The sequence below is a fragment of the Ambystoma mexicanum genome, chromosome 6p, assembly GCF_040938575.1.
Source record: "Ambystoma mexicanum isolate Mex_15411 chromosome 6p, UKY_AmexF1_1, whole genome shotgun sequence".
Lineage (NCBI taxonomy): Eukaryota > Metazoa > Chordata > Amphibia > Caudata > Ambystomatidae > Ambystoma > Ambystoma mexicanum.
The window spans coordinates 281,709,815-281,722,096 of NC_090935.1; the positions used below are offsets into that span (position 1 = coordinate 281,709,815).

The window sequence follows — 12,282 nt, forward strand, 5'->3', positions numbered from 1 at the left end:
AAGCGGTGACACTCACTCCCTTATAATTTTAAGGACTCTTGCCCATTCAATGGTTACATTTATTATTTTAATAATTTCCAAATGGACAGCAAGGACATCACAGCACCAACTATGCGTTTTACCCAGAATGGGCTTCATCAGATTTAATATAATGCACATTTTTATAGAAGAGGATCTAGTGTATTTATCTAATTATACATGGCATACATAACATGGGAAATGATAACGCAATGACATCAATATATGAAATGGGATGTGGAGTATGACAAGAGCCCACAGGCTTTTTGCGCTTCAATAAATGACGGCTGGAAGCCGGAGCCATACCACTAAGCTACTCCACTTTGCTTGCTGCTGCTTCTGCTGAGGCTCTGCTGCAGTGCTGGTGTCTCTTTGTGTGTCTGTCAGGCATGATGGTTCTTCAATTTTACTGCTGTTGGTGTGTGTGTGTGTGTGTGTAGATGACCTTATGGGGACCTGTAAACGTCTGCTGTCTCCAGGTTCTGTTGTGTTGTCTTGTGTAGACTGTCCCCTGGGAGTAGCTGTATATACTGTGTTGCTTGAGTTCATTGTGGCCTATTGGTGCACCTTGAATGCTATCTGATGAGACAAAACATTTGCGCATGTTGACAGATTCTTAAGGCATACATCTAACCCTTCCCCAAGGATATCTGTGAGTGTCTGTTTTTATTTGCGTTTTGGGCAACTGGCATGTGCATCCTCCTAACTGTCATCACCCTGTGCAGTGACATGGTGGCTCGTGTATCCACCATAAAGGTGAACATCTTGTCTCCTATCTTCACTCCCACCTTGGGTTCCTTTTCTGTGTCCATTGGGACTGAAAGGACTGGACATGCCAAGCATTGCAGAAGGGCTGTCCTATTGCAAATACATATTTGTTGCAAGGTGCGAGGATACATTGCCTCCCAGAACACTTGCTCCTGCATAGTGTGTTACTGTTCCTCATGGCAGTGCATTCTGTTCCCACGGTGGTGTGGAAGCTTGGGAAGGTGCTTGTTGTGTGCCATTCTGTGCTGTATTAGGGATTGGTGTCTGTATGGCCATCCCTGTGTGTGGGCTGCTACCTGCATTGAGCCTAGAATTTGTGTTTGTGCACACCCTGGGGCTTGTGCCTCGTATGCTGACACCCTGCATGAGTCATCAGAAGCATACTGGTTTGGGGGCGCACCCAAGTGGTATTGCAAAGGAGGTCTACTTCTACAATCCTGTGCTGTGTCCTACTTTCCCACATGACCAGCATTGCCCTCTGAATCTTGGTCTTGATCCTCCAAATCCCCCTCTTCGTCCCTTCTGAGAATTACCTCTTGCTCCTTGGACCCCTCCCATGTCCCTTCTGTCATTTCTCCCGTTACCTGTCCACCCATGTGGTGGTTCCTTTACCTTTCTGCAACATTTGTCACCACTGCAACTTCCATGCTTACCTTTGCTAACCTTTTCTGTAACAACGTTCCTTCTAGTCGCTGCGCTTGCTCTTATTTTCTCATGCTTTCGCTTACAGTAATGCAATATATGCGCTTGTATCTCGCCCCATCCTTTTTCTCGATTATCCACCATTTCGTCTAGGTCTGCCTGTACCTCTGTTGGGAGACCTCTGTGTAACATGAGGTCCCATGCTTCCCCTGTCTCTTCTAACCACATTTCATGAATCAAATTAATGTATAAACCTGGGTCTTCATCAGGTTGCATTGTGCGTGTTGTGATACATCGTATGTCAGATTAGTCTGGGTATGCTCTTCTCAGAGCATCCCATGTATGTACTTGGTAATGATTAAATTTATCCCCATTGTGTTTGTCACTTTCTAATTTAACTCCTGGGTAGCTAGCCTTTTCCCAAATTGTTGTTTGTCTCTTCCCCCAATATAGTGGCAAGTAGGCTCTTCATATTCCCCACTGCTAAGGTGACTCCCGCTGTCTGCTTCTCTAATGCATAGATCCACTTTCCCGCTCCTGCAGTGAGTGTGGGCAGTGCCTTATCAAGTTGTTCTTGTCCATGTGTGACCAAGCCATATACTACGACCTCCCTATTCCTTTCTGTACTAAGGGAAATTGAGTCCCCCTGTGCCCCTTGTTAGGTATTTTTGCCCTTTTCTTTCCTCTCACTACTGCTATTGATTGTAGGCATGGTGTGAGCCTCTCCGCCCATTGACTTCTTTCTCTGTTCTTCCTCTGTTTTCCAGTTCTCCTCTCCTTCCTCCTGTTCTGTCACTTACTGTTGCTTTTGACTCATAGTCAAAGCTTTGCTGATTGTGTTTACTACGCAGCATGCCCTTGATATCTTCCTCCTGTGTGCATCAGTTCTTCCGTTTCTATTTTCACATCCTTAATCACTGCGCTATTCATTTTCAACAGGATCTCTCCTGCTGTCCAGGTATCGGCATTTTTTCATTGGACATAGCCTTTCTCTCTCTCTTCTCTTTGTTACCCTTTGGAGCTCCTCCCCTGAATGGCTGCTTCTAGAGCCCTATGCTCTTGTTTTTCTAGTTTTGTTATAATTGGGTCTCTAATTTGATTACTCTCTGCAGCGTCCCATGAAGCAGTAGGCTCTGGGTCTGCTTTGCGTTTATATCCCACAGTGAGTCTTGCCAGATAAGTTCCAGGTGTGGGCGGGTCTGTCGGCTGTGCAGGCACTGGAGCATGTGTCGAATTGGTGCCTTCTTTGGGTAGGTGCAGGTTGACGACAGTGCAGGCACTGGGCGGGCTGTGGCTACAACCAGTGTTTTTTTTTTTTAAGTTTTTTTTTTTTTCTCTTTGCTCACTCTATCCCTCTGGCTCCTCTTCTACCTCATCATACAACTTCCATAGTTCTAATATACTATGCCTTTTTCTTAACTTTTTAACTTTGTGTTGCCAATTAGTGCATGTACATATGTTTGATCCCATGATTGTGCGTGCCTTCTGCTCTATATGTATAAAAAAAAAAGCTGTGTTGGTTTGTATATGTCGTTGATTTTGGGGACGTAACTCTTCATGAACGGTGAAGTCTGGCATCATGGATTTTGCATCGAATATTCTTTATTTCATTGCCGAATTAATGCAGCCATTTCTAGCTCGATCGCCCATCCCGTTTCTGAGAATGTTTTGTTTTTCGGCATTACGTTTCGTGGTGTTCGCCGTCATCTGTGGTTTTTTTTGTTAATTTTTTTTAGAAGAGATTGAGTGTACCTTTCTTTACATTGCTTTGTTTTGCAATAAACTCGATACATGTTAATTTCACTTATTAATTAAAAACTACATTTTTATTTACCTCCGAATTAAATTCTCACATGAATGTCAGATTTGTATGCTTAATCTGATTAATTGCAGTCTGTGTTTAGCAGCTAAAGTTGGCCTCCACTGATAACATTGCAAATAATCAGAGTAAGCATACAAATCTGATATACATGTGAGAATACAAATTAGGTGTTCTATTAATTAGTGAAATGTATCATGTTTTTCCTTTGTGGCAGACAACAATATTTGTTCATATTTTTTGACGTAACAAGAAAACAAATCTGAGAATGGACATCCCGGGCAAAGCCGGTTACTTGAGCTAGTATTCTCCCTACACTGATGTACACATTTTTTAGACCATAACAATGTACGTGACGTTATGTCCAATGACTGATTATCACAATCGGTCAAAACACCAATTTCAATCGAACCTGCAGAGGTCTCCCCCTATGGCGCACCCAAGAGTTACCACAAGAACTCATCTCGCTATGCGTCTCCGCGTGACATCAACCCAACAAAAAATGTCCCACCTACACTACGTTTTCCACCCCAAACTCTTCCCCACTCACACCAAACTACTCTTGCCTCTAATCAAACAATACATTTTCATCTACCCTTGATACAACATAATCAAAAAGTCAACACTTATGCACACATTGGTTTATTTTTCCTCCTCTCGTTCCCATACCTTGGTACAAAGGGATACAGTCCGCGCTAGTGTGGTACTTCCCACTCTTTTCTTAAACGGTGCTGTCCTCAACTTCACTTCAATGTATACTATTACTACTGTGACATCACTGCACCTCTGTGGGAGCCCTCTTCTATTTCTACTAAATAGTAAAATGTTAAAGAATATACACCACGTAATTCACTCCTCTCCTTCACACACTTGATCTCCCATCACAATACTCACTCTCCCACTTCTTGCGTCAGGTGCACTATGTGCTGTACGTTGTTCTGAGGACCTTCAATGCCGTTTCTACTCCCCAAGCGGGCATGCACACCTTAGAGCAACGCCCCAGCCTTCAGCAATCAGACACACCTCTGGATAATCCCGGTGCTTGCTGGCAGCTCGTGGATAGAGCAGTTTCTGCTCCCTGAAGGCAGGTGCTGCTTACCCAGGAGAATGTGCTGGGGGAGCTCCTAGCCCTTGGATGGCCTAGAATCCGGTCTCGGGGGTCATCAAATGTACAGTGGCCCAAAACCTGAATCGCATAAAATTAATCCAATGAGCCAATAAAGTGCACGAGAAGCAAGACAACCAAACGTTTCTTACATGCAACCTCAGCCAGAAACAATTTGCAAATCATTTACATTACATCATTAAATGGCGGTTTATATAGTTAAGTGGAGTTGATTTTCACACAATGTTACAAGAGGCATGTACATTCACATTCACAAATTGGACAGTCTTGCCTGTGCTAGAGGGGGGTCTATACAATACCTAGCTCTATTGGCCTATCCTATACCTCAGGACCATGCTAATGACCTTCTCTTTACGATGATCTAATGTTGGGGTCATCTAGTTTCTCGCAATTTTAATTGGACAGTAGACTGGTTAAAGAATTGCAACATCTAACTCGGCTCGCCACTGTCTGCGCTGTCTCCAGTGCTCATGAGTGGGTGCTTTCACCACAATTGACCAATCCCTTTTGTGAGGTGTGAACAGTGTGGCAACAATAAAGAATACTTCACATCCTTTCTCATGGAACCCAAAGCTTGTCACCAACCTACCATTCTGACCCTTGTGACTGTTCAATTGACAGTTCATATTGCACCTTCTTGCTGGAGCCCTTCCCAACCTTCCCCATGCTGTCTGCGTTAGCTCATGGGGTGTGCTTCTGGCCTTTTGCTTTGGAATCATGTGTACATCTAAATTGTGTATTTATGTGTGTGTGGGCGTGAGCGGTCCTACTACTTATGAACACATATGATTTAATGGGTGTCAGATTGGCTCATGTCTTTTTCACTATCTATATATAAAACAAAGTTGTTTTTGTTTGTGGAGTTGTATGTGGCGTTATGATATGATATTTCATTTATATTGCACTCGTACACAAGTGTTTCAGAGCACGATCAAGCAAAGGGAGGGGAACAAGGGAGAACAAAAAATAAAAACCACCATCTTACTAGGCCCAGTGACCTTAAGAACACGCAAGTGCATGGAGAAGGGGAAAGGGGGAAAGTGCGTGGAAGTGGAAAGTGCAGAACAGAGGAGAAAAAATAATAAGTTAAATAAATGAATAAATACAGGCAATGAAAAAGTGGTAGTGCAGCCAGCAAGTGTAAGATTAGTCAGATAGGGTATATCTGATAAGTGATAAGTGGAGAGGAAGAGTGGGGGACTGTATGGGTACAGATACAGAACCCAGTGCAATGAGAGGCCCGGAGGCAGTGCAGGAGGGAGGCAGGGTGAGCAGATAACTGGGCCCGAAGGACAGAGAGTGTCCAGGTGCACTGTGCCAAGAGAGAAAAACAGGTCAGCAGGGGAGAAGAGAGGCAAAGGCGGAAGCGAAGAGAAAAGTCTTGAGGTGCTTCCGTAACCGGAGATGGTTCTCCTCAAGTTTTAAGGTGGCTGGTAGGCTGTTCCGAAGGGAGGCCCCAGCCAAAGACAGAGATCTGCCCCATCTTGTTTCTTTGAAAAACTACTGACCCTGAGGGAGTTAGAGGAGCGAAGGGCTCGTGGATCTTAGGGACGTAACTCCTCATGAACGGTGAGATCTGGCATCATGAATTTAGCATGTAATATTCTTTATTTCGTTGCCGAATTAATGCAAATATTTCTAGCTTGATCGGCCATCCCGTTCCTGAGGATAATTCACTTTTTTTGGTTTTCAGCATTACGTTTTGTGTGTTCTGCCGCCATCCACAGGTCACTTGTAGAAAGTGTTCCTCATCGCACTGTCTGTGCTGAACTGGTCTTGCTTTTTTGTTTTGTTTTTATTTTTTCAGATTGGGTGTGTCTTTCTTTTCATTTATTTATTTTGCAATACACTCGATACATGTTAATTTCACTAATTAATTGAACACCCGATGTTTGTTTAAATTCTCACATGAATATCATATTTCTATGCTTACTCTGCTTACTTTGATTATTTGCAGTATGTGTTTAGCAGCGAAAATTGGCCATCACTGCTAACAACACTGCAAATAATCAGACTAAGCATACAAATATGATATTCATGTGAGATAAATGAAAATTTGGTGTTCAATTAGAGAAATTAACATGCATCTAATTTTTCCTTTGTGGCAAACAACAATATTTTTTTTTTTTGGTGGCATATGAAAAGATATCAGAGTATGGATATCTCGGGCAAAGCAGAGTTCTTAAGATAGTTCCCTAGATTAATTATTTGCTTCTATAACCATGAATACCTACCTCTTAATTTCCTTGGTTGGATTGCTCATGTTTTTCAATGTTCGTGATCTCACTCCTAGGTGGATGTCCTCCTACAGGAGGCAGTGTGTTTCTTTCCCCTCATAGACATTGTCTTGTGCACCCTTCTGCTCATTTTCTCATTCACACCGGGCTGTGGCCCTTGTCTTGTTAATTTCTGAAGCCATTAGTAAGCACGTTGTCTGTTAAATGTTTCACCTGTTCCATGCATGGGAGCTTGTTGCACCTCCTACTCCTAGCTGATCCATGCACAGCTTTCCTCATGGGATCTGCTCAAAGTTTCAACATCTAGTTGAATCATTGCTTTCTGTTCAAAGCCTAAGAAAAGGCTTGCACCTCTCTGTCCTAACCAATAGCAGCAGAGCTTTATACCCTGTCCGAGGCCACTGACCTTGTGTGTGTTTCTGAGATGAACCGAACTGGGCATATTTTATTGTGTTAATTAATCCATGTGTTTTTGATGCCTACTAATTCTTGATGGCTTATGAAACAGTCTTTTGCCTTGAGGCCTATTCGATATGTTAAACTAATGCACTTATATTATGTCTATGATTACTATCTTCAGTGTTTCTAATATGAGCTCTTATTGCTTTTTGGTGCGAATGTGTCTAGTCGTTGCTACCGTTGTTCTATGTGATGTACTTATTTTATTTCCATATGATTACTACCTTCAGTGTTTATAATGAGGGGGGGGTGGGTGGGGGGGGACGTGTGTTTGTGTGTGTGTGTGTGTGTGTGTGTGTGTGTGTCACACACAAACAACCTTACATCGTGCATACACCTACACAATACCCACACCTTCATTTTCACTGTGTCTATGCAAACCGACCCCTGCATTTCCTTCCATTACACATAAACGCTGTTTCCCAAAGGTACTCGCTGTGCAACCTCAGTCTACATGCACCCATACAATGCACAAGCACTCGCCTACACCAACATTGTACATATGTTCACACACACGTATTCTGCACATAAACCCTACCACTGCACATACACCCTCACAGTGCACATGTGCTTACATTCTCGATACCACATAGAAATACACCTTACAACTAACATAAACGGTCACTGTACATCACCTAAGCATACACTCTTACACCTACACACTGTACACATCGGAAAAATTAAAAAAATAGGTCATGAAAAGGGCAGAACAAGCTACTCGTTGAAATGCATAAACCTTTTTCTTAAAAAATCAACATAGAATAAAAATGTACACACACAGCCATATCTGTCTTGGCATAGCTGACATTTTGACAATTGCTGGCAGTAGTTTGAGAACCTGAACAATTGATGGTATTCCCTATCCATCAGGAGAGTGTTTGGATATTTGGTGTCCATCTCTGGTGCTGATGCATTTGGTAACACTGCATGGCAATGTTGTGTGTTCCTGGGCATACATGGCACCGATGTGGATAATTGGACATTAACTGGCTGTTCCTAGCAATGCTGTATGTATACCTGGAGATTTTATTCCAATCCCACTCCTTTATGAAAGTAATTTGACATGGGGTGGGGGGGGAACTTAACTGCCTAAAGGTGGGAGTACTAGGGCATTTAATAATGCCTGACGAATGCATAGTTCATAATCCAAAGGCAATTTGATTGGCGGTGCCAATGTTGGTTCGATATTGCCACATTCCTTTTCAAAAGGGGACACGAAGGATCACTAGTTTTACCCTGGCAACCAAAACTCTTGTTCCGTTTCACCTTGAGTGGGGTGCAGTGGAAGAAGGTGCATGGGTGGGAACTGAACGTTGTCTGAAAAAGCCTAAATCCGTGGACCTCCCCTATGTGGCCCTCGAGCAAGGCCCTTCTGTGAAAGCCGGTAGCCCATTCCAAAGCAGATGTGTTGTAGAATGTGGAATGTTTTTCAGAGTAAGGGCGGATCATACACTCTTGCATTGTGATGTCCTCTTCATTGAAGAGGTGCCATTCTAATCTAATCTTGCACATTCTGTTGTGGGTTAAACGCCACCTCTGCCCAGTAAGAAGATAGATCGCTGTAAAGGCTTTATTATTTAGTAGTATCAGCAACAGAACGTCGCTTTCATGACGATGTACAGTTTTTTATGTTTTTATTTTAATACATGTGAGCTACTAGCGCATATTCGCCAGGAACCTTTTCTGCTATATGGTATGACAATTCTAGCTTGCCTCGCATATGTTGCCCTATTGTCATTAAATATATTGAATCGTTGCCAGGGTCGTAATGCATACAAATGACAATTTAGCTGGGGAAATAGTGAACGAGGAGGGCAATAAGCAAGGCAGTGCTAGAGTGGAGTGTTCAAAGGATGACTGAATTGTGATAGATAGCGAACTGGAGGAGCGATGACTGAATTGTGATTGCTAGTGAACTGAAGGAGCAAATGCATTTTCTAACTAGGGAGACACTAAGGCAAATTATCTTCTTGCATAGCTTTATGTGGCTACAAATGTTGGTGCTTCAATAAAGTAGTAGTAGGCATCTAACCACGAAGTCGCTGAGGGAGGGGGCAATAAGGGATGGGAACTAAGCCTGCAAGCTGGCCCAATTGTTAGGTGGCCAGAATGCCAAAATGGAGCTTCTTTTCGGGTGCCATACAACCTTCCACTGGATATACATGATTGTTTAGATAAACGAGCCAATCAATCGGTATGCTTTCCATGTACATTCCTTCTTTAGGTTGACGAAACACTTGTTGGATGAACGTGTAATATGTTACAAAGCAAATGCTTAAAATACCTTTTCCCTCCCACATTTACAGGTGTACCAAGATTAGCACTATGACTGATGGGGATTATGATTATTTGATCAAACTCCTGGCCCTTGGAGATTCCGGAGTTGGCAAGACAACATTCCTCTACCGATACACAGACAACAAATTCAACCCGAAATTCATCACAACAGTTGGAATCGACTTCAGAGAAAAACGAGTGGTGAGTGGAGGAAGGCTTCCTTCATTTTTCATTGAGCCAATCGTATACCTTGCTTACGTATGTCCTGTTAGGCCTATCTTCTTTGCTTTACATTTTTATTATTTAAGTGCATTTGGAAGAACTTTGTCAACCTTTTACACTTTTAAAATTGAGACGTTTCAATGGAAACATACAGTTCATAAAAACAGAAGCTAAAACGCAAACATTACATACAAACGTGTGTATAAAGCAGGTTTAAAATGAGGATTGCATTCCCATCTTTGATTCTTGAACCCTCGTTCATACCTTTATTATTAATAAATTAATCTGTTAATGGGGCTAGTAGGAGTTATTATTTTACACTTAATTTGTTTAGCTTATCCACCACCCGTTGCCAGATGTGATAGGCACCCGAGACAGTTACCAATGACTGTGCACTGAAGAACGTATTCCAAAGTATAGCCTGAAATTCATATATCCCTTCTCATATTCACTGGTGAATGTAGAGCAATTGCTCTGTGTCTCCGACCCCACATGTTTTGAGCAGAATTGGCGCGGCCGCTGGCCCCATGGTATGCTTAACGTTTTCTAACACTGGGAGTATCTTTAGATGTGGAGAGAGAATGAATCTAGTCAAAGCAGGTGTACTAGGTTCAGTAAAATAATTATTTGGGAATTCAACAGAAAAGCCCTGGTACAAGAATGTTCTGTATCTTTGCAACGTGGATAAGTGGTTCACTGCTTGCGAAATGTCCAGCTGTCTGGTCTTCTGCTCAAGTTTAGAGAGGTGGAAGTCCATCCATGATGAAGGGAATGTGTCTATCCAAACTTCCCCAAAATGTTGTGACGCAATGTGCCCCAAGGACTGGTACCAGCTGCTTTTGGAAAATACCTTGGAGTGGGGATAGGAAGACTCTGCAGAGTCACTTCCTGCGGTCCACTATACTGCATCTTTGCCCACAGTTTGCATGCAGCTACTTTCCAAAGCGAAAGGAGAGATGGGATCCCAAGTTCCAGGCGTATAGCTTCAACTGAAACCTTTACTGATAAGCCCAGAAGGGAGCTTATAATGTTTGCCTCTAATCTGGATAACCAGTTTTAACTTCTTTTGCTTTTACCTGTTCACTTTCTTGTATAAGACTGTGTTCTTCCTCCATGTATGTTTCTTGTTTGCTTTTGTAAAATTGCTATTTTGGAGAGTTGGACTAAATATTCTAGTAGTAGGCCTTTTTACTTGATCACCCTTCAAGAAGGGATAATGGAATGTGCGTACACATTTGTCTCTATAGTTGCAAATTCGTGCACAATGAAGTGTACACCATGTTGTGACTCGTATTGGGGAAACTGTGGCCCGTTTTATGTCAAACCTTGCATCGATGCAGTGCACGTTGTACAACATTTGAGTAGTGCAAAATCTTCCAGTTGTAGAACACTCTCAGAACTGCATTATTTGGACCAGGCTAGTGCTGGTGCAAAATCACAATACCCTTTTTTAATGTTTGTAATATGGGGCCAGTTTCCTTCTACGCCAGCGACTAGCAGTGTATATTTTCTTTGAGATGGATACTTCTGAATAACATAAGGCAGCTAATGCTATTTTTTTCGCCACTCTTTTCTTTGTTCGCTTGCAAACAGACCAAATTCTTAAGTCCTCTGCCCCCGGCACCCTCTCCTACCCCCACTGATTTTTGTACTGTATTCAAAGCCCTGGTGATCCCAAAATGGACGGCAGCAACGCTTCGTTGATGGGTTTGGTTGCCTCTACGCGGCCCATCTAATATCCTTCCTTCACCTGGCAGTCTGCCTGCTCTGTGGGGCAAGGACATTAGATTGCATTGCCCCCGCCATTTCAGATCTTCACTGGCTTCCTCCAATTCTATCTTGTTTGTATCAACTTTAAAGCCTTCACCTGGGCCCAAACCACCGACAGTCGTTCTAGAAACACTCATAGAAAAAGGTTGAGCAGACTGAAATCCTCCAGTTCAGACTCTCCTCTCTACTCGTTTATTCTGTGATTGCCCTTGTTTGCTGAACTTGTACCACTCCAACATTAATTGTGCCCCACTCTCCTTTCTTGCCAAAAACGGATGAAAATGTAAAATGAACTTGTTTGCACTAGCGCTCCCCTCTTCCACCCCCGGTGCACATTCATTCTCTTTACTTGGGGTCACCCAAGGATTTTTGTTTTTAATTCAAAATGCATATGGACATGCGCCTTTTATTTAAAAACATATTTTGTAGATGTCAATTATTTAATTTTTCCTTATGTGAATCGAAGTAAAATAATCGTTTAATCGGACATTACGAGGATCCAGGGTCAACTGCCAACACGCGTTTCACTCCTGTAGGTGCATTCTGAAGACCTTTTTTTAATATACCATTTTGTTCTGTTGTGCTTCTGGTTAGTATAATGCATCTCGACATAATCTCTTACATCCGGTGTCCCCATGATGAAAGGAACACTGCAAAAGAAATTGGAACGCCCAAAGAATGGCAGTATGAAACTGACCAATGTGAACACAAGAAAGAGGGATGGTGAAGGCACGGGACTAAGAACCACAATGGATTCCTTCCTTCTACGGATTAGTCATCTTTAATATCTATTCTCAGTGCAGCTTCTCTTTTGGAATTTTTCTGCCATCAGAGGGTGCCCGACGCCTCTACGCGCTCTGCTCCAGTCGAGATGTAACTAGATTCTGCCCTGCAGTAGTACAAGGATGAGCAGTGGTAAAATGAGCATCTCCGCGCCTCAAACT

General features: G+C 42.7%; 1 protein-coding gene across 4 annotated transcripts in view; it reads left to right on the top strand.

Moving 5' to 3' along the window:
• RAB27B (RAB27B, member RAS oncogene family) overlaps positions 1 to 12,282 on the top strand; it is a 567,811-nt gene that overhangs the window by 445,669 nt on the left and 109,860 nt on the right. For all 4 annotated transcript variants that reach the window (XM_069627003.1, XM_069627004.1, XM_069627005.1 and 1 more), the window contains one exon: positions 9,376 to 9,547. In XM_069627003.1, coding sequence (XP_069483104.1) covers positions 9,395 to 9,547 — 153 coding nt within the window. In that variant the 5' untranslated portion in view covers positions 9,376 to 9,394. The remainder of the gene's footprint in view (positions 1 to 9,375; positions 9,548 to 12,282) is intronic.